Raw genomic sequence first — 23,396 nt, 5'->3', positions numbered from 1 at the left:
CTTAAGAAAGAAATTAGGAGAGCTAGAAGAAGGCATGACATTGCTCAAGGAGACAAAGTGTAGGAGAATCCTAAGGGATTCTACAGATATATGAAAAGTAAAAGGATGGTAATTGGTCCTCTGGAAGATCAGAATGGTAATCCATGCATGGAACCAAAAAAGATGAGGGAGATTTTAAATAGATTTTGTGCATCTGTGTTTGCTCAGTAGATGGACACAGAGCCTATAGAAATAAGGCAAAGCAGCATCAAGTTCATGGACCCTATGCAGAATACAGGGAAAGAGGTGATTACTGTCTTGAGGCAAATTAGGCTGGATAAAACCTTAGGCCCAGACAAGGCGTTTCCTAGGATCCCATGGGAGGCATGCAGAAATTGTAGGGGCCATAGCAGAAATATTTAATTCATCCTTAGCGACAGGTGAGGTATCAGTGGATTGGAAGATAGCCATCAATCTGCACCCAGACCATAGAACTTGTTCTGCTGTTTAAGAAAGTATCTAAGAAAAAAAATAAGAAATTATAGTCCAGTGAATCTGACATCAGTTGTTGGAAAGATATTGGAAGGTATTCTCAGGGACCAGATATGAGTATTCGGATAGACAGGGACTGATTAGAGATAGTCAGCGTGGCTTTGTGTGTGGTAGGTTGTGTCTAATCAATCTGACAGAGTTTTTTGAGGAAGTTAGCAGGAGAGTTGATGAAGGTGAAGCAGTGGATGTTGTGAACGTAGACTTTAGCAAGGCAGTTGACAAGGTTCTGAATGGGAGGTTCGTCAGGAAGGTTCAGTCGCTCGCTATTCAAGATGAGGTGGTACAGTGGCTTTGGCTTGATGGGAGAAGCTGGAGGATGGTGGTAGATAGTTTCCTCTGAGTGGAGGCCTGTATCTAGTGGAGTGCCACAGGGATTGGGTCCATTGTTGTTTTTCATCCATATCAGCGATCTGGATGACAATGTGATTAACTGTATCAGAAAATTTGCAAATGACACCAAGATTGGGGGTGTAGTGGACAGTGAGGAAGACTATTAGAGCTTGTAGTGGGTTCTGGACCAGCTGGAAAGATGGGCTAAAAAGTAGCAGATGGAATTTAATGCAGACAAGTGCGAAGTGTTGGACTTCAGTGGGATCAAACAGGGCAGGTCTTATGCAATGAATGGTAGGGCACTGAGGAGTGCAGTAGAACAAAGGGATTTGGCAATACTTGTCCGTAATTCATTGGAAGTGGTGTCACAGGTACAGTGCCTATAAAAAATATTCCCCCCCCTTGAAGTTTTCATCTTTTATTGTTTTACAACATTGAATCACAGTGGATTTAATTTGGCTTTTATGACACTGATCAACAGAGAAGACTCTATTATGTCAAAGTGAAAACAAATTTCTATAAATTGGTCTAAGTTTATTACACTTATTAAACACAAAATAATTGATTGCATAAATACTCACCCCCAAGTCAGTATTTAGTAGGTGCACCAATTACAGCCTTGAGTCTGTGTGAATGGGTCTCTATCAGCTTTGAACATCCCCATTCTTGTTTACAAAACTACTCAGGCTCTGTCAGATTGCATGGGGATCCTGAGTGAACAGCCCTTTTCAAGTCTAGCCACAAATTCTCATTTTGATTGAGGTCTGGACTCTGACTTGGCCACTCCAGGACATTAACTTTATTGTTTTTAAGCCATTCCTGTGTAGCTTTGGCTTTATTCTTGGGGTCATTGTCTTGCTGGAAAACAAATCTTCCCCCAAGTTGCAGTTCTCTTGCAGAATATGTCAGGTTTTCCTCCAGGATTTGCCTGGATTTTGCTGCATTCATTTTACCCTTCACCTTCTCAACCCTTCCAGGTCCTGCTGCAGTGCTACAGCACGATGCAGCCACCACCATGCTTCACGGTAGGGATGGTGTGCTTTTGATGATGTGCAGTGTTTGGCTTACACCAAACATAACATTCAGTCTGATAGCCAAAAAGCTCAATTTTGGTTTCATCAGACCATAGGACCTTCTTCCAGCTGAATGCAGAGTCTCCCACATGCCTTCTAGCAAGCTCCAGCCAAGATTTCATGTGAGTGTTTTTCAATAGTGGCTTCCTCTTTGTCAGTCTCCCATAAAGCTGTGACTGATAAAGCACCCGGGCAACAGTTGTATGTGCATTCTCTCCCATCTCAGCCATTGAAGCTTGTAACTCCTCCAGAGTTGTCATATTTCTTGGTGGCCTCCCTCACTTTTCCCTTCTTGCACGGTCACTCAGTTTTTGAGGATGGCCTGCTCTAGGCAGGTTTACAGCTGTGTCATATTCTTTCCATTTCTTGATGATTGATTTAACTGTACTCCAAGGGATATTCAGTGACATGAATTTTTTTTATCTATCTCCCAACTTGTGTTTTTCAATAACTTTTTCATGGAGTTGCTTGGAGTGTTCTTTTGTCTTCATAGTGTAGTTTTTGCCAGGATACTGACTCACCAGCAGTTGGACCTTCCAGATACAGGTGTACTTTTACTACAATCAATTGAAACAACTTGATTGCGCACAGTTTTCCAAAAATAGAATTCCATTTAACTAATTATGTGATTTCTAAAACCAATTGGGTGCACCAGTGATGATTTGGTGTGTCATGTTGAAGGGGGTGAATACTCATGCAATCAATTATTTTGTGTTTTATATTTGTAATTAATTTAGATCACTTTGTGAAAATCTGCTTTCACTTTAACATGAAAGAGTCTTTTTTCCGTTGATCAATGTCAAAAAAGGCCAAATTAAATCCGCTGTGATTCAATGTTGTGAACCCTGTAAACCAATAAAACATGAAAACTTTCAAGGGAGAGAATACTTTAGAGAAAGCTTTTGGCACATTGGTCTTCGTCAATCAAAGTGATGTTATGTTGAAGTTGTATAAGACATTGGTGAGGCCTAATTTGGAGTATTGTGTACAGTTTTAGTCACCTACCTACAGGAAAGATGTAAATAAGTTTGAAAGAGCACTGAAAAAATTTACAAGGATGTTGCCGGGACTGGAGGACCTAAATTATAAGGAAAGAATGAATAGGTTAGGACTTTATTCCTTGGAACATAGAAGATTGAGAGGAGATTTGATAGAGCTGCACAAAATTATGAGGGGTATGGATAGGGTAAACGTAAGCAGGTTTTTTCCACTGAGGTTGGGTGGGACTACAACTAAAGGTCGTGTGTTAAGGGAATATGAGCGAAACTTCTTCAGAGGGTCATGAGAGTGTGGGACCAGCTGCCAGTACGATTGGTATATGTAAGCTCAAATTCAATATATAAGAGAAGTTTGGATAGGTACACGGATGTGAAGGGTATGGAGGGCTGTGATTTGGGTGCAGATTGATGGGACTAGGCAGATTATGGTTCAGCATGGACTAGATGGGCTGAAGGGCCCTTTTCTGTGATGTAGTTTTCTTTGACTCTAAAATGTTATTGAACATTTAGTTTTTTTAAAAATTTGAGATCTAGAATGGTGACAGATCCTTCCAGCCCAATGTGTCCTCGCCGTCCAGTTGCACCCATGTGACCAATTAACCAACTAACCGCACATCTTTGCACCGTGGGAGGAAAGCAGAACACCCAGAGGAAGCCCATGTTGTAACAGGTGGTCAAAGGATTTACATAGCACGGTTCACAGCTCTTTCAGAACATTGCTGTGTTTTACAGCATGTGGTGTTGTGGAAATGGGGTTACTGCAGAAATGAACTTGTCATGGAGGCACTAGCTTGACTCAGGTTGTTAACGCTTGGCCCAGGGGCTCTGTGTTCACCCTCCCATTTATAAACTAGACTACCCTTTCCTTTGACAGGTTTTCAGTTTCACCAGCATAGAAAACACACAGCCGGGTACAGCACAGAACGAGGGCATTTGGCCATAAGACTATAAGCTATCGGAGCAGAATTAAGTCATTCTGCTCATTGAGTCTGCTCCCCCATAGCGTCATGGCTGATTTACTAACCCTCTCAACCCCATTCTCTTGTCTTCTCTCCATAAACTTTGACACTCTGACTAATTAGGAACCTATTAACCTCCACTTTAAATAAACCCAATGATTTGGCTTCCACAACCATGAATTCCACAGATTCATCATGCTCTGGCTAAAGAAATTCCTCCTCTTCTCTGTTCTAAAGTGATATCCTTCTATTTTGAGGCTGTGGCCTCCTGTCCTAGACACCCCCAGAGGAGGAAACATACTTTCCACATCCACTCTATCTAGGCTTTTCAATATGATGGAATGGTGAGGCAGACATGATGGGTCGAATGGCCTAATTTTGCTCCTATATCTTAGGGTCTTATGGTCTAATATTCAGTACATTTCAATGGAAGTTATTTATTTATCGAGATACAGCATGGACTAGGCCCTCTGGCCCTTCTAGACAGGCCACCCAGCAACCACTGATTTAACCATTGCCTGATCATGGGATAATTGACAGTGAACAGTTAACCTACTAAACATTATGTCCTTGGACTGTGGGAGGAAACTGGAGCACCCGGGGAAAACCCACACACACATTCCACAGTGAGGATATAGATACTCCTTACAGATGACGTTGGAGTTGAACTTCAGAATCCCAAGCTGTCACACTAACCACAATGCTATGTGGTGCCCAAATGAATAGAAACCCCTCCCATTCTTTTAAACTCCAGTGAATACAGGCCTACAGGCATTAAATGCTCCTTATACGTTACCCCTTTTATTCCCAGGATCTTACACATGAAACTCCTCTGGAGCCTTTCCAATGCCAGTACATTCTTTCTTAGCTAAGAGGCCCAGAACTGCTCACAATACTCCAAGTGTGGTCTGACCAATGCCTTATAAAGCCCCGGAGTTACATCCTTGTCCCCTGACATTCTCTCATTTAACCTATCAAGTCTGCTCCGCCACTTCAGCGCGGGTGATCCATTTTCCTCTCAGCCCTTCTGCCTTCACCCCGTATCCCTTCATGCCCTGACTAATCCAGAATCTCTCAGCCTCTGCCTTAAATACACCCAATGACCAGCCTCCACAGCCAGCTCTGGCATTGAATTCCACAGATTCACCAGCCTTTGGCTAAATAAACTCCTCTGCATCACTTTTCTAAAAGGACACCCTTCTATTCTGAGGCCATGTCCTCTGGTTCTAGATACCCCCCGCCCACACCCCCACCATAGAAAACATCCTCTCCACATCCACTCTATCAACATTTGATAGGTTTCAATTAGGTCACCCCTCATTCTTCTGAATTGTAATGAGTACAGGGCCAGAGCCATCAAATGCTCCTCATATGAGAAGCCTTTCAATCCTGGAATCATTTTCATGAGCCTCCTTTGAACCCTCTCCAACGTCAGCACATCCTTTCTCAGATAAGAGGCCCAAAGCTGCTCATGGTACTCCAAGTGCAGTCTGAGCAATTCCTCATAAAGCCTCAGCATTACATCCTTGCAGTTAGTGCAATGCTTTACAGGCCCAGCTGTGTGATCCAAGTTCAATTCCCACTGCTGTCTGTAAGGAGTTCGTATGCTCTCGCAGTGACCATGTGGGTTTCCTCCGGGTACTCTGGTTTCCTTCTATACTGCAAACATGTACAGTTAAGTTTAGGGTTAGTGTTTGGGTGTGCTGTGTGACACTTACAGTCTGCCCCTTAGCACTTTTCAGACATTGTGTTGATCGCTGATGTAAAACAATGCACTTCTTGTATTTCGATGAACAAGTGACAAATAAAGCTAATCATTAAGATTATTATCTTTAATCTTTAACAGGTTAAGATAATGATACCTGATTAAATAGGAGTCATAGTCATAGAAAAGTACAGCACAAAAGCAGCCCTTCAGCCCATCTAGTCTGTGCCTAACTTTTTAAGCTGCCTTGACCCATTGACCTGCACCAACCGGTGCTGGTAGCTTGTTCCACACTCTCACCACCTTCATGTTTCCCTTAGATATTTCACCTTTCATCCTTAACTGATAACCTCTAGTCCTGGTGTCACCCAAACTCAGCGGAAAAAAAACCTGCTTGCATTTATTTTTGTGGGGGTGGGCATGTCTTTTGGAGATCACTAGATTTTCCATTTGTACCTCAGTACAGAAATAACAACCAACATATGGATCGCAATTAATGGAGGCTCATCCCCATGTGGATCTTCCTCTGTCCTGAAGAATGACAGGTTGAGGACTTCAGTGGAGAGGAAAGATAGTGTGTGGATGGAAGCTGGGAGTAGATTAATCCTCACCTCCTCGATCATACCCAGGAGAGCTCTATTGCAGGATTCCCACTTGGTCTTCCACATTAATGTCTCCTTTTCAACCTTCTTCATTTTTCTTGTCATCTGTGAGGGAACAACAATCTGTGTTATAGATCAAGACACAGATATATGTACCAGTAGCTGTCTCCCAAGTTGCAACCCCCACCCCCACCCTCCCAGACTTCCTTTTGGGTCTTGGTTATAGGTTTGGATTCCCATCTACAACCATTGCAAAAAGTCAGGCCTGGTGCATCTGCCTCATGAGATGTGCACGAGCTGTCCGTGGTACTGGCTAAAGAGGACCAAGGTTGCAGGCAAGGGATTCTGCAAACACTGGAAATCCTGAGCAACACACACAAAATGCTGGGGGCACTCAGCAGGTCAGGCAGCATCCGTGGAAGGAAATAAACAGTTGATGTTTAAGTCCGAAACCCTTCATCAGAACACCTGGACTGTAGACTTGTTAATTTCCCTCCATAGACACTGCCTGATCTGCGGGGTTCCTCCAGCTTTTAGTGTGCATTGCATTTGAAATCATGTCTCTGGCTGACACTAGTGACTGATGTCACTAGGGTCTGTTTTGGTAATTTCAACTTTATACTATTATGCCCCAAATCACTCGATTATTCCATTTCAACAGTGAATAAATTCCTTCACATACTGCAGAGCACTTTATCCTTTGTAGAACTCTTCTTTTCATTGCCAACTGTCTTTTGCTCTCTCAGTGCCTCCTCTTGCATAAAAACATAAGGACTAGGAGCAGGAGTGGCCATCCATCCTGTAGAGCCAGCTCCGCTGTTCAATAAGGACGTACTGATCTGGCCATGGGCTCGGCTCCACCTACCTGCCTTTTCCGCATAACCTGCTTGGCAAAAATCTATCCAACTCTGTCTTAAATGTATTTAATGAAGCAGCTTCCACTGCTTTCCTGAGCAGAGAGTTCCACAGATTCACTGCTCTCTGGGAAAAGCAGTTTCTTCTCATCTCTGTCCTAAATCGATACCTCTGGATCTTGAGGCGGTGTCCCCTAGACTAGTCTCACTTACCAGTAGAAACAATTTTCCTGCCTCCATCTCATCAATCCTTTTGTAATTTTAGAACAGTATGCTTCCATAATATCCCCCGTTACTCTTCTAAATTTCATTGAGCATAGTCCCAAGTCAATGAATCTCTCCTTAAAGGTTAACCCTCTCATCTCTGGAATCAACCTGGAGAGGCTCTTTTGCATCCCTCCATGCTCATCCAGACAGACCATGCCTTATATTAGTACAAAAGTGTGGTTAATGTAGTGTTTTACAGTGCCAGGGATCGGAAGATTGCTTTGATAATCACTGCTGTCTGTAAGGAGTTTGTACGTTCTCCCTGTGATCATGTGTGTTTCCTCTGGGTGCTCTGGTTTCCTCCCACATTCCAAAGACGTATGGGTTAGGGTTAGTACGTTATGGGCGTGCTATTTTGGTGCCAGAAGCATGGCCACACATGCGGCTACCCCTAGAACATCCTTGGACTGTGTTGGACCACCAAGACCATAAGACATAGGAGCAGAATTAGGCCATTTGGCCCATCGAGTCTGATCTGCCATTCAATCATGGCTGATCCTTTTTTTTCTCCTCCTCAACCCCAGTTCCCGGCCTTCTCCCCGTAATCTTTGATGCCATGTCCAATCAAGAACCTATCAATCTCTGCCTTAAATACACCCAACAACCTGGCCTCCACAGCTGTACGTGGCAACAAATTCCACAAATTCACCACCCTTTGGCTAAAGAAATTTCTCTGTATCGCTGTTTTGAAAGGGCACCCCTCTATCCTGAGGCTGTGCCCTCTTGTCCTAGACTCTTCTACCATGGGAAACATCCTTTCCACATCTACTCTGTCTAGGCTTTTCAACATTCAAAAGGTTTTAACACAAATAACACATTTCACAGTATGTTTCGATATACATGTGACAGATAAAGCTAATCTAATCTTATCTTTAAGCTTTTCAATGTACCTTCATTCATGTGACAAAAATAAACCAATTCCAATTTCAATTCTACTCAGTTAAACTGAGAAAGAGTTGAAATGATCTCTGTAACCTCACTGGTTACAAAGTACCTGTCGAAAAATCACCCATTTACCCAAACTCTGTTAGCCAAACTTCTTGAAGCCAATCAAGACTGTGAACGTAAATTCATTATCAAAGAATGTATATTATATACATTCCTAAGATTCATTTTCTTGCAGGCATTTACAGGAAAATAAAGAAATGCAATAGAATTTAGGGAAAATGGTATATAAACAAGGACCGACAAACATCCAATGTGCTAAAGAAGACAAATCATGGCAATAATAAAAAAAACAAATAATTAATATTGAGAACATGAGTCATAGAGTCCTTGAGAGTGAGTCCAGGTTGAGGAATCAGCTCAGTGTCGAGGAGAGTGAAGTTATCCTCTCAAGTTCAAGAGGCTGATTGTTGAGGTCTAATAACTGTTCCTGAACCCGGTGGCGTAGGACCCACAATAAGGCTCCTGTGCCTCCTTCCCGATGGTAGTGGTGGGAAGAGAGGGAAACAGGCCAAATGCAGGCAGACGGGATGGGCTCAGTTGGAGGATCTCAGCTGGCACGTAGCACTGGGGCTGAACTTGAACACCACGGTACCATAGCGTATTGCAGCTCGAAGCATCAGGATTTGGAGTTCAGTTCTGGTGCCCTCTGTATGTCCTTCCCATGGAACGCGTGGGATTTCCTCTGGGTGCTCCGGTTTCCTCCCACAGTTGTAAGATGTACAGGGTAGGTTAACTGGTCATCATAAACTGTCCCGTGATTAGGGTAGGATTAAATCGGAGTTATTGAGGGTTTGCTGGGGTGGTGCGGCTCGAACAGTTCCAAACTGTTTCTCTAACTAAAATAAATAAAATAAAACATTGGTTTGTTTTCCACTCTTAGGCTTGTTCAAAGTTAAACTGATTGCCTACCAAGCCAGATAATCCAGAGAGATATTTCAAAGATCATGGTAGTCACTTCCTAGTGCCCTGACCAGTGTTACCCCTCACTCAATATATTATCGAACCAACATCTCATTACACACTGTGGGTCTTCCTTTTGTGCAAATTGGCCACTGTTTTCTGTATTGAACAACCACAATTTAGAAGATGGTTCTTTGTGGAAGTACATTGCAATATTAGGAGCAATATATAAATACAATATTATTCTTTCTTGAACATGAGAGATTCTGTCGAACAGGAAATCCAGAATCTCTCCCTTCACCTGGCTTCACCCATCACATTATTGCTTGTACTCCTTCCCCTCCACCTACCTCATTCTGGCTTCTACCCCCCTCTTTCCAGACCTGAAGACGAGTTTCATCATGAAAGATTGACTGTTTATCCCCCTCCATAGATGCTGCCTGTTGACCTGTTGAGTTCCTCCAGCATTTTGTGTGTTTTTCTTTCCTGACATTTGTTTCCAGAAAACCTCTCATCATGACCCCCTCCCCAGTTTTGTCTGACGAAGGAAAGAAATTTGTGCAAAAATTAGACTCTGATGCTCAAGGGATATAGCAGTCCAATACACTGGGATCTTCTGACCATTGTTCATCACACCTCCAAAACAAATGTTTTCACTACCTCCCAAATTGAGATGGTCAGTATTGATGTAAAATGTTTTCTTAAGTTTATTTGTTCATTTACTGGATGTGGACATTGCCAATATTCATCACCCATCCCTAATTATGGTGGGAGGAGAAGATAGCGGCACGATGCAGTGCACGCAGCTCTCCGGTGAAATGATATCGTATTTGTAAGTAGGATGCCGTGCACAATTCTGATTTGATGGAGACAGACGTGAGAAGGCACAGAGGAACATCTGTAGAAATTTCTGAAATGCCCGGTTCGCTGCCGCTGCTACTGTGCGATCGAGAATCTCCGGAGGGAAGGCCTCAAAATCCCTGGCTTTGCCTGCTGCTGGTGACCGAGGCTGGGATCAAAGCATTCGGCAGAGATGGTGCTCGGTACTCGGTGTCAGAGGGCTGACCGGAGCTCGAAGTTTTCAGACGACTCAGAGTCGGATTGCAGTCGGACATGGCAGGGAGAGTTTTCTTCCTTCTCCCGTCTGCGTGAGATGTGGGACTTTCGAGAGACTTTGAATTTTTTACTGTGCTCATGGCCTGTTCTTCATCAAGTTATTGTTGCACTGTTGTAACTATATGTTATAATTATGTGGTTTTTGTTAGTTTTTCAGTCTTGGTCTGTCCTGTGTTTTTGTGATATCACACCGGAGGAATATTGTATCATTTCTTAAAGCATGCATTACTAAATGACAATAAAAGAGGATTGCGTGTCCTCATAATCTAATCTAATCTAATCACCCTAGAAAGGTGCAGCACCTTGAAGGTCCTCCAGACTGCAGTAAAGATTTAACCACACACTGGGGGGTGGGAGGGTGGTGGGGGATTCTAGAGACACCACAGACAGCAGCCACTGGACCCTGGAGCAACAAACAATCTGCTAGAGGAGCTCAGAGGGTCAGACAACATCAGTCCTGATTCGTATTTTCAAACCAAAGTTTCGGTAATTCCTTTCTTCCCACAGACAAAGAAGCTTTAAATGCCACGTGAACATTGAAGCATTGAGACATATAGTGAAACACATTATTTGTGTCAAATTAAATCAGCGAGGATTGTGCTGGATCACCGCCCAAAATGTCAACTCTTTATTCCTTTCCATAGAGGTTGCCTGACCTGCTGAGTTCCTCCAGTAGTTTGCGTGTGTTACTCTGGATTTCCAGAAACCATGGAACCTCTTGTGTTCAGGATTGTGTTGGGTAGCCCGCAAGTGTTGCCACGCTTCCTGTGCCAACGTAGCATGCATCTATGGAAGGTGGGAGGAAGCCAGGGAATCTGGGGCACCCAGAGAAAACCCACGCAGTGACAGGGAGAACATACAAACTCCTTACAGACAGCGGCAGGAATTGAACCTGGGTGACTGACGCTGGGGGCCAGCTGGTGGCGTAGTGGCATCAGCACTGGACTTCAAGGCAGATGGTCCTGAGTTCAAAACCAGCCGGGTCCCAACCTGGGCAGCAGCAGTATCTGCACAGAAGAAAGGCCCGGCAACCTGCTTCTGTGCCTTGCCACGAAAACCCTATGGACCCTATGGTCCATGACGTTATGAAGAGTTGGACTCGACTTAACGACTGAACAACAGCTACTGATGCTGTAAAGCATCACACTACTCTGCTGAGCTACTGCTCAACCTGCTGAGTCTCTCCAGCAAATTGTTTGTTGGTGGACTTCAAGTCATAGATAGGCCAGATCAGATTTTTAAAAAACAATGGATGTTCTTCGTGAAGAACTTCAGTAAACTGGATACGTTTGCTAGTTGGGTACACTGTATATAGCAAGCCACATCTTTCTGGTGATGTGAGAGGTTAATGAAAGAGTTTTTAGTTAAATGACCTTTTCCATGTCTTGCTTGAAGCTGCAGAATGTCTCATTGCTTTTTGCTAGCGTCCCCTGGAAGTCCTCAAACTTCTCTGAGTACAGTTTCAGCTAGAAATGGAATGGCAGACATACAGTCAACGTCAAAGTGAATTTATTATCAAAGTACATGTATCTCACCGTATACTATGCTAAAATTAATTTTCATGCCAGCATTTACAGGAAAATAGAGAACTACAATAGAATTTATGAAAAATATACATAAACAAATATTGACAAACAGCCAATGTGCAAAAGACAACTCATGCAAATAAAAATAAATAATACTGAGAACATGAATTGCGGAGTCCTTGAAAGTGAGTCTGTAGGTTGTGGAACTATTTCAGTGTTGAGGTGAGTGAAAGTATCCCCCTAGGTTCAGGAGCCTGATGTTTGATGGGTGAGAACTCTTCCTGAACCTGGTGGTGTGAGACCAAAGGCTCCTCTCCCTCCTTTCCAATGGTAGTAGCAAGAAGAGAGTATGATCTGGATGATGGGGGTCTTTGATGATGGATGCTGCTTTCTTATGGTGGAATGGCATTACTAGTCTGGAAAAATGTCACAACGGTGCTCAGTCAGGATAGGCTGGAGGGCTTATCTAGTGAGGCTTTAAGGGTAGAAGTGAGGAATAAGTAAGGTATGACTGCGTTAATGGGATATAGACCACCGAACAGTCCATGGGATTTAGAGGAGCAGGTTTGTAGAGAGATCGCAGAATGTAGCAGAAAACATAAGGTTGTGATACTAGGTGATTTTAACTTTCCACATATTGACTGTGACTCCCATACTGTAAAATGTAGCATGGGAAATAGTCTGTCAAACATACTCAGGTAAGTTTCCATAATCAGTACGTAGAAATTCCAAAAAGAGCGTGTGCAGTTCTCGATCTGCTAATAGGGAATGAGGCAGGGCAGGTGACAGAAGTTTGCGTAGAAAAACACTTTACATCAAGCGATCATAATGCCATTTGTTTTAAGGTAATTATGGAAAACGATAGGTCTGGTCCTCAGGTTGCAATTCTAAATTGGAGAAAGCCTATTCTGATTGCGTCAAAAGGGATGTGGCAAGTGTGGATTGGGACAGGTTGTTCTCTGGCAAAGGTGTGCTTGATAAGTGGGAGAGGGTTAAAAATGAAAGTTTGAGAGTACAGGTTGTGTAGGGTCCTGTCAGACTAAAAGCCAAGGTTAATAGGTTTTGGGGATCATGGTTTTTGAGATATATTAAGGCCCTAGTTAAGAAAAAGAAAGAGTGCATAGCAGGTATAGACAGGTAGGAACAAATTAGGTGCTTGAGGAGTATAAAAAATGCTAGGGAACACTTAAGAAGGTAATCTGAAGGGCTAAAAGAAGGCATGAGGTTGTTCTAGCAGACAAGGTGAATGGGTTCTACAGATATATTAAGAGCAAAAGGATAGCAAGGGACAACATTAGTCTTTTGGACGATCGGAATGGTAATTATGTGTGGAGCTGAAAGGGATGGAGGAGATCTTAAGTGGATGTTATTGCATCTGTATTTACTCGTGAGATGGACATGGAGTCCATAGAAGTGAGGCAATACAGCAGCAAGGTCATGGACTTGATACAGATTACAGAGGAGGAGGTGCTTACTGTCTTGAGGCAAATTAGGGTGGATAAATCCCCAGGGCCTGACAAGGTATTCCCTTGGACCTGTGGGAGGCAAATGCAGAAAGTGCCGGGACCCTAGCAGGGATATTTAAATCATCCTTAGCCATGGAAGGACTGGAGGATAGATAATGTTGTTCTACTGTATAAGAAAGGCCCTAAGAGTAAACCAGGGAATTGTAGACCAGTGGGCCTGATGTTAATAGTGGGAAAGTTATTGGAAGGTATTCAAAAGGACGGGAAAAATGAGTATTTGGATATACAGGGACTGATTAGGGATAGTCAGCATAGCTTTGTGCATGTTAAGTCATGTCTAACCAATCTTACTCAGTTTTTCAAGGATGTTACCAGGAAAGTAGATTAAGGCAAGGCAGTGGATGTTGCTAACATATACTTTAGCAAGGGATTGACAAGGTCCCACAAGAAGGTTCAGTCGCTCAGCATTCAAGATGAGGTATTAAATTAGATTAGACATTGGCTTTGTGGGAGAAGCCAGAGAGTGCTTGTCTCTCTTTCTGGAGGCCTTTGACTAGTGAAGTGCTGGAGGGGTCGATGCTGGGTCCATTGTTGTTTGTCATCTATATCAATGATCTGAATGAGAATGTGGTTAACTGGATCAGCAAATACGTGGATGACACCAAGATTGGGGGTGTTGTGGACGGCGAGGAAGACTATCAGAACTTGTAGCAGGATCTGGACCAGCTGGAAAAATGGGATAAAAAATGGCAGATTGAATTTAATGCAGACAAGTGTGATGTGTTGTTCTTTGGGAGGACAAACCAGAGGAGGGCACTGAGGAGCACAGTGGAACAAAGGGATCTGGAATACAGGTTTATAATTCCTTTGAAATGGTGTCACAGGTAGATAGGGTTGTAAAGAAAGCTTTTGGCACATTGGCCTTCATAAATGAAAGAAATGAGTACGGGAGATGGGATGTTATGTTGAAGTTGTATAAGACATTGGTGAGGCCTAATTTGGAGTATTATGTGCAATTTTGTTTACCTACCTGCAGGAAAGATGTAAATAAGATGAAAAGATTGCAGGAAAAAATTACAAGGAAAAGGTTGAATAGGTTAGAACTTTATTCTCTAGAGCATAGGAGAATGAGAGGAGATTTGATGGAGGTGTACATGTTTATGAGAGGCAGAGATAGGGTAAACATATGCAGGCTTTTTCCACTGAGGTTAGACTAAAGCTATTGGTTATGGGTTGAATGTGAAAGGTGAAATATTTAAGTGGAACATGAAGGGGATCTTCTTCACTTCTTCATGAGGGTGGTGAGAGTGTGATATGAGCTGCCAGTGCACGTGGTGGATACGGGGTAGGTTTCAACATTTAAGAGGTTTGGATAAGTACATAGATGGGAGGGGTATGGAGGGCTATGGACGAGGTGCAGGTCAATTGGACATTTGGCAGATTAATGGTTCGGTATGGATTAGGTGGACTGAGGGTCCTGTTTCTGTACTGTAGAGTTCTATGACTCCATGACTAATCAAATGGTTGAAGGGAAACAGCTGTTCTTGAACCTGGTGGTGTGAGACTTCAGGCTTCTGTTCCTCCTACTCAGTGGGAGCTGTGAGAAGATGGCATGGCCTGGATGGTGGGGATCTTTGATGATGGATGTTGCCTCTTGAGGTAGCACCTCAATAATAATGAGTTTTATGAGATTCATTAATCATAGCAAAGATAGGGAAGAAAGTGCTTTGAGAAGGATGCACACTATGAAGTTAATGGAAGAAGTTATAGATAGCATCAGATTTAAAGAAAAAGCATGCACTATACTAGGGTTATTGTCTTAAAAGTAGTCAATGAAATCAAAGACCCCCACCACCCTGGTCATTCTCTCTTCTCGCTCTTTCCATCAGGCAAAAGATACAAAAGCTTGAAAACACCAGCTTCTATCCCACTATTATAGGACTCCTGAATGGACCTCCTGGCTGGTAAAAGGATCCAATTGTTCTATGCTTCTAATCATCTTGTACACCTCTATCATGTCATCTCTTATCCTCCACTCCAAAGTGAAAAATCCTAGTTCACTCAACCTTTCCTGATAAGACATGCTCTGTAATTCAGGCAGAAAATCTCCTCTGCACCCTCTCTAAAGCTTCCACATCCTTCCTATAATGAGGTGACCAGAACTGAACACAATACTCTAAGTGTGGTCTCACAGAAGTTTTATAGAGCTGCAATATTACCTCACAGCTCTTGAATTCAATCCTCCAACTAATGAAGACTAATGCAACATACACCTTCTTAGCCCAATCAACTTGTGAGGCAACATTGAGGGAACTTCGGATGTGGACCCCAAGATCTCCCCAATCCTACTATTAATCCTGTACTCTACCTTCAAATTCAACCTCCCAAACTGTATCACTTCACGCTCTTCTGCATTGAAATAGATCAAATGGCTACACAACAAGTGCTTGTGATTCATTGTTTAACCACCTCTTAAGGTAAATTGGTAAATTGGTTTATTATAAACATGAGAAACTCTGCAGATGCTGGAAATCCAAAGCAACACACACAAAATGCCAGAGGAACTCTGCTAGTCGGGTAGCATCTGTGGAAATGAATAAGCAGTCGACATTTTGGGCCGAGACCCTTCTTCAGGTCTGAAAAGGAAGGGGGAAGATGCCAGAATAAAATTGTGAGGGAGGTGAAGGAAGATAGCTTGAAGGTGATAGATGAAGCCATGATAAATGGCTGGAGAAGAAGGAATCTGATAGGAGAGGAGAGTGGACCATAGGAGAAAGGGAAGGAGGAGGGAGCCCAGGGGGAAGAGATAGCCAGGTGAGAAGAGGTAAGAGGACATAGTGGGGAATGGAAGAAAGGGGAGGTTTGCTAGAGCTATTGGGGAGGGTTTGAACTAATTTGGCAGGGGGATGGGAACTGGAGTGATAGGGTTTAAAGTAGCGATGTTGGTTTACAAGCAGTGGTAGTGTATAGTGAGACAGTCAGGAAAATGATAGGGCAAAGTTTCAGGATAGGTTGCAGTGTAAATGGGTGACAAATAGAGGTCTGAAGGTGCTATATTTAAATGCATGCAGTATATGAAATAAGGTAGATGTTCTTGTAGTGCAGTTAGAGATTGGCAGGTATGATGTTGTAGGCATCACTGAGTCATGGCAGAAAGATGATTGTAGTTGGGAGCTTGATATCCAAGGATACACAATCTACTTAAAGGACAGGCAGGTAGGCCGAGGAGGAGGAGTGGCTCTGCTGGTAAAAAATGAAATCCAATCTTTAGAAAGAGATGACAGAGGATCAGAGGGTAGAGGTCAGAAATCCTTGATGGGAGTTACTTACAGGCCTCCAAATAGTAACCAGGATGTGGTCTACAAATTACGATGGGAGACAGAAAAAGCATGTCAAAACGGTAATGCTATGTTAGTCATGGGGGCAATTTGAATATGCTGGTAGATTGGGAAAATCAAGTTGCTAGAAACATAGAAAACATACAGCACAATAGAGGCCTTCCGTCCACAAAGCTGTGCCGAACATGTCCTTACCTTAGAAATTACCTAGGGTTACCCATAGCCCTCTATTTTTCTAAGCTCCATTTACCTCTCCAGTAGTCTCTTAAAAGACCCTATTGTATCCATCTCCACCACCATCGCCGGCAGCCCATTCCACGCACTCACCACTCTCTCTTACTTTTGAAAGGATGTGCTGAAACTGGAGAGGGTTCAAAGGCGTTTAATGAAGATAATTCCAGGGTTGAATGGCTTGTCATATGAAGAGCTTTGCTGGCTCTGGGCCTGTATTCACTAGAATTCATAAGAATGAAAGATGATCTCATTGAAACGTACTGAATGGTGAAAGATCTTTCTAGAGTGGATGTAGAGAGGATGTTTCCTGTGATAGGAGAGTCTAAGACCAGAGGATCCAGCCTCAGAATACAGTAGAGGGGCATCCTTTTAGAATAGAGATGAGGAGGAATTCTTTTAGCCAGAGAGTGGTGAATTTGTTGCCACAAGCAGCTGTAGAGGTTGTCTTTATGTATTTAAGGCAGAGGTTGATAGATTCTTGATTAGTCAGGGCTTGAAGGGATACAGGGAGAAGACAGGAGATCGGAGCTGAGAGGAAATTTGGATCAGCCATGATGAAATGACAGAGTGATCTCGAAGGGCTGAATGGCCTAATTATACTCCAATGTATTATGGTTTTATGGGAGGGGGAGGAATTTTTTTCGATATCCATGCCATCTGGTTGGGAGGCCACCGTTACAGAATATAATGTGTTGCTCCTCCATGTTGAGGGTGACTTCACTGGGCACAAGAGGAGGCCATGGACCAACATGTCAGAATGGGAATGGGATTTGGATTTAAAATGTTTGGCCATTGTAAAGTTCGTCTTTTGGTAGAAGGAACAGAGGTGCTTGATGAAGCAGTCCTCCAATTTACGATGGATCTCACCATTGTAGAGGAGGCCATATTGGGAACACAAGAAATAATAGACAACCCAGTAGATTCATAAGCGAATGACTGTTTGGGCCATGAATGGGGGTGAGGAAGAAGGTGAATGAGCAGGTGTAGCCCTTTGGCTGCTCACAGGGATAAGTGCTGAGGGGGAGATTAGTGGTGAGGGATAAACAGACAAGGGAATCACAGCAGGAGTGATCCCTATGGAAAGCAGGTGGTAAAGATATGTTTAGTGGTAGGATCCCTTTGTTTGGATGGCGGAAGTTGCAAAGGACTATGTATTGGATGTGGAGGCTCTTGGGGTGGAAGGTAAGGACAAGAGGAACTCTATCACTGTTAAGGCGGCGGGGAGATGGGGTGAGCGTGGATGTTCTGGAAATGGAGGAGATGCGGGTGAGAGCAGCATCAGTAGGGGAGAGAAAGAAACTCCACTCTGAGGAAGGAGGACATCTCTGAAAGGAAGGCCGCATCCTGGGAACAGAAGCGACGGAGAAAAATGAACTGAGAAAAGTGAACAGCATTTTTACAGGAGACAGGGTGGGAAGAGGTATAGTCAAGATAACTGCGGGAATCGGTAAGTTTATAAAAGCTATTGATCGACAGTTTGTCTCCAGAGATGGAGAAAGTGTGGGGAGATGTCAGAAATGGATCAAGTGAATTTAAGGGCAGGGTTGAAGTTGGAGACAAAGTTGATGAAATTGATGAGCTCAGCATGGGTGAGTGAAGCATCAGTAATGTGGTTGTTAATGTAGCAGAGTAAGACTTGGGGAGCATTACTGAAGAAGGATTGGAACATGGACTGTTCTGCGTAGCTCATGAAAAGTCAGGTATAGCTGGGGCCCATGCGAGTGTCCATGGCTACACACCCCCCACCCCCGAGTCTGGAGAAAGTTGTTGAGGGCGAGGACTAGAGATGGAGAGGAGCGGTGGTGCGTTATTGTCTAACCAGAGTTTTACAGAGCTGCTTCGTGGATCTTGATCTCAATCCAGTGACAAATAAAGGCAAGCACACTATGTTAGTCACTTGCTCTAGCGAAAATGGATGGAAATGCCATTGCTCACATTATGCACATGGCAATTTGTTGAGCTTGCTAACAAAACTCTCTGAGGAGTTTTTCTTGCAATAAGCGGTAGGTTAAAATAACACACTCGCATTAGGGTTAGGTGCACTAACATGATTTGAGGAGGCAGAGGCTGTGTTTGTCCCATGCAAAGACTGTGAATCAGTGAGCTGGCAGCTGAGACACGGACGGTACATTGTGAGGCCATGCGCAAAACATATAGGTGGTGTGCGTCTCTGTGCCGGAAATGGCAGTATAACGACCTGGGCCTTGAGCAGTGTCTCTTGTTCCTTCATCACATTGGTTTGCAGCTTCCACTCTGCAGCCTGGGTCAGGAGCTGTTTGTCGAGAGAGAGAGAGAGAGAACGCAAGAGATCATAAAGAGACATCCAGTCATGAGCAACAGTACTCTGCTCTTATCAGTTCCCCACCTCACTCACCCTGCCCCTCCTGGCCTAAGATCCACTGCTCATGAAAAGTCAGGTATAGCTGGGGCCCATGCGAGTGTCCATGGCTACACACCCCCCACCCCTGAGTCTGGAGAAAGTTGTTGAGGGCGAGGACTAGAGATGGAGAGGAGCGGTGGTGTGTTATTGTCTAACCAGAGTTTTACAGAACTGCTTCGTGGCTCTTGATCTCAATCCAGTGACAAATGAAGGTGAGCACACTATGTTAGTCACTCTGTAGCAAAAATGGATGGAAATGCCAATGCTCACATTATGCACATGGCAATCTGGGGGCAGAGGAGATGGCAGATGCTGGAAACTGAAGAAATGCACAGTCTGCTGAGAAACTCAGTGGGACAGGCCATAAGACATTCTGTAGGAGCAGAATTAGGCCATTGAGCCCCTCAGGTCTGCTACACCATTCCATCATGCCTGGATTATTAGCCCTTTCAACTTCATTCTCCTGCCTTCTCCCAGTAACCTCTGATGCTCAGACTAATCAAGAACCTATCAATCTCTGGTTTAAAATATATCCAATGACTTGGTCTACACGGCTGTCTGTAGCAATGAATTCCACAGATTCACTATCCTCCAGCTAAAGGAATTCCTCCTCTTCTCTGTTCCAAAGGGACATCATTGTATTCTGAGGCTGTGGTCTCTGGTCCTAGACCTTCTCACTATAGGAAACATCCACTCCATATAGGCCATCAATACTCAATAGGTTTCAATGAGAGCCACCCCTCATTCTTTGAAACTCCAGTGAGTATAGGCCCTGAGCCATCACACGCTCCTCCACAATAACACTTCCATTCCTGGAATTATTCTCATGAACCTCCTCTGGACCCTCTCCAGTGCCGGCACATCTTTTCTTAGATACCGGGCGCTATGGTAGCATTACAGTTAGCGTGACGTTATCACATCTCAGAGCATCGGCGTTCAGAGTTCAATCCCAGCATCTTCTGTATGTCCTCCCCGTGGGCTTTCTCCAGGTGCTCCCATTTCCTCCCATAGTCTAAAAATGTACCGGGTTGTAAATTGTCTCATGGTTAGGTTAGGGTTATATCGAACTTGTTGGGAGTTGCTGGATGGTGCGGCTCGACAGCCCGGAAAGGCCTACTCCACACTGTATACCTGAATAAGACTACAATAAATAAATAAACCTTCTCACGATAACCGAAATGCGGCCTGACCAATTCCTTATAAAGCCTCAGCATCACTTCCTTGCTTTTATATTCTAGTCCTCTCTAAATGAATACTAATACTGCATTTGCCTTCCACACCGACACAGTCTACAAGTCACCCTTTACAGAATCCTGCACTAGTGATCACTAACTCACAATTTTGTTCTCTTTTTGCACTACTTTTTAACATATGTAAGGGTGTAGGTCTCACAAAGTGAACGGTAGGGCACTGAGGAGTGCAGTAGAACAGAGGGATCTGGGGATACAGGTCTGTAATTCATTGAAAGTAGTGTCACAGTTAGATAGGGTCACATTTCAGGGCATGCGTCAGTGATAATAGACCTGATTTTGATTCTGAACATTTTCCAGCATCTGAAGAATTCCTTGTGTTTTAAACCACGTAAAGGTTCCCATCTCTATCACTTCCTCTGGCAGCTCATTCCACATGCCCACCACCCTCTGTGTGAAAAACTTTCCCCTTTAAATTTTGTGAAGTATTGGATGGTCTAATCATGGACCAACACCTACAAAGGTGAGGTAAATGGCGAGTGAGGAGATACAACAAATGAGATGAACATATCTGCCCATGGAATGCACGCATGGCCAATACTTGCATATTCCCGTTCTTGGCCGTGTCGTTCCTCGGCCTCCTTCAGCAATTCTTGTGCCTGTTGGAGTTTTGCATCCGCCAGTTGTTGCTGTAGGTCCCTGTGCTTGAAGACCTTCTCGAAGTGCTGCATTGAGAGTGTACAAGGTGTGCTTAGTATGTTTGCAGAATCAGAATGAAAATGAGTTGGTGGTTAATCCCAGGACATCGGTAGTGGGAGAATTCAGTGACAGGAGTGATATTGAATGTTAAGGGGTTATTGCTGGCTTTTTCCATAAGTCTATAGGACATACACTCAGTGGGTACCTCCTTATTGGGTACCTCCCGTACTTATTAAACTGGTCACTGGGTGTATGTTCGTGGTCTTCTGCTGCTGTAGCCCATCCACTTCAGTGTTCTACATGTGCATTCAGAGATGTGCTTCTGCACATCACTGTTGTAACGTGTGGTTATTTGAGTTACAGTCACCACTCTCCTCTGACCTCTCTCATTAACAAAGCATTTCATCCAAAGAACTGCCGCTCACTGGATATCTTTTGCTTTACACACCATTCTCTGTAAGCTCCAGAGACTTTGTTGAAACCCCAGGAGGACAGCAGTTTCTGAGGTATCCCATCTGGTACCAACAATCGTTCCACAGTTAAAGTCACTTAGATCACATTTCTTCCCCATTCTGATGTTTGGTTTAGACAACTGAACCTCTTGACCATGTCTGCATGCTTTTATGCATTGAGTTGCTGCCACATGACTGGCTGATTAGATATTTCCATTAACCAACAGGTGTACAGGTGCATCTAATAAGTGGTCACTGTGTGTAGGAGCAGAATTAGGCCATTCAGCCCTTTAAAACTGCTACACCATTCTATTATGGCTGATTTATTATCACTCTTAACCACATTCTCCCTGTAACCTTTGACACCCTTACTAATCATGTAATCCAGATAGTCCACAAAACAGTTGCTTTCACTTTTACATCTTCTTTTTCTTTTAAATGTGTTTCTGGTGCTGCTGGAGCCTGTGATCTACAGCTTGAAGCATGTGTTTCCGAGCCGATTGAGCGATCTGGTGCTTTGCTGTCTCCGAGAAGGTTCAAGGAGGCAAGCGGCATCGAGTCTAAGAACCTTAAAGACAAGCCCATAATTAGCTCTATTTCTCTCCAATATCACTGACTAAAGCATCGGGAAAGATTGAAGCACCAAGGTGAGCGAGTGTTCAGTGCTGTCTACCAGCCTCTGACTCGCTGTTGCTGGAGGGAGGTGTCTGCATGAGGCGGTCTCTCTCTCTCAGAGGAAGGTCCCTGTGTTCGAGTGGTTTCCCTCGTCCTCGATGCTGTCAGAGATGGTACCAAAGTTCTGGGTCTGCAATTTATAGATTGGTCTATAGTTCAGTTGGACTCTCGATTTTACGTTTTTTGATTTTTGTGTTTTTGCTCTTTCTTCCTTGTAGCCGTTTGTGCGATTTGTTTGTGTTTTTACTTGTGGGAGTGGGGGGATGTTGATGTTTTTCTTGGAACGGTTTCCTACAAATCACAATGTTCAACTAATTGTTATATACATGGACTGATTGTATGTACATACATAAAGTGACAGTAGGGGGTGTGTATGTAGTGGTGGTTGGGGGTGTGGAGGGGTAAGTTCGTGGGCAGAGGTGATGATCAGTCTGACTTGCTTGGGGAAGGTAACTGTTTTTGAGTCTGGTGGTCCTGGCGTGAATGCTACGTAGCCTCCTCCCTGATGGGAGTGGGACAAAGAGTCCGTGAACAGGGTGGGTGGGATCTTTGACTGGCCTTTTTCTGGCAGCTTTCTGTATATATGTCCTTTATAGCGGACAGGCTGGTGAAGGTGATGCTTTGGGCAGTTTAGAGTCTTCCAGTCCACCGCAGTGCAGTTTCTGTCTCATGCAGTGATACAGAATAATATCTTGCTGAGCAGTTTTCTCCTCCGTCTCAAAATGGAGGTTGATTTGCTTTCTATTTGGGAGCTGTGTGTCAGTGTGATTCCATTGACAGCTAAGTGGGTGGTGATCACCGGGAGTGCTACATCATGAAGCCTAAAATAACACCCTGTGCCTTCCTCATGTGGCTGTCAGTGGCCTGCAGTTCACAGGAACCTCTGTTTGCCTTGGTGGCATCCCATTCAGGAGTGGGTCATCTGGGAATTCACAATCAGAATCCAAAACACCTTTACTGTCATTGACGTAGGTTGTGAAATTTCAAAATTCAAGATTCAGGACTCAAAGTTTATGATTGTTTGTTGTCAACTCTTCAGTACACATGTATAAAGACGGTTGAAATGGCTGCTATTCCAGCAGTATAAAAATGCAATAAATGTAAATATAAAATCAATCCTATGAAACACAATGTATAATAACCGTAGAGGGTG

At 43.7% G+C, this 23,396-nt stretch overlaps 1 protein-coding gene across 3 annotated transcripts in view; it reads right to left on the bottom strand.

Annotated features, from left to right (window-relative positions):
• The window catches only part of LOC140201530 (uncharacterized), an 85,751-nt gene that overhangs the window by 2,858 nt on the left and 59,497 nt on the right, over nucleotides 1-23,396 (bottom strand). For all 3 annotated transcript variants that reach the window (XM_072265779.1, XM_072265777.1, XM_072265778.1), the window contains exons 6-9: nucleotides 21,023-21,142; nucleotides 19,045-19,119; nucleotides 11,657-11,749; nucleotides 6,208-6,303 (exon numbers count right to left, since the gene is read on the bottom strand). In XM_072265779.1, coding sequence (XP_072121880.1) covers nucleotides 6,208-6,303; nucleotides 11,657-11,749; nucleotides 19,045-19,119; nucleotides 21,023-21,142 — 384 coding nt within the window. The remainder of the gene's footprint in view (nucleotides 1-6,207; nucleotides 6,304-11,656; nucleotides 11,750-19,044; nucleotides 19,120-21,022; nucleotides 21,143-23,396) is intronic.

This window comes from Mobula birostris, chromosome 8, assembly GCF_030028105.1.
Source record: "Mobula birostris isolate sMobBir1 chromosome 8, sMobBir1.hap1, whole genome shotgun sequence".
Lineage (NCBI taxonomy): Eukaryota > Metazoa > Chordata > Chondrichthyes > Myliobatiformes > Myliobatidae > Mobula > Mobula birostris.
The sequence above is the reverse complement of the archived record's forward strand: the minus strand, read 5'-3'. Positions and strand labels throughout refer to the sequence as shown.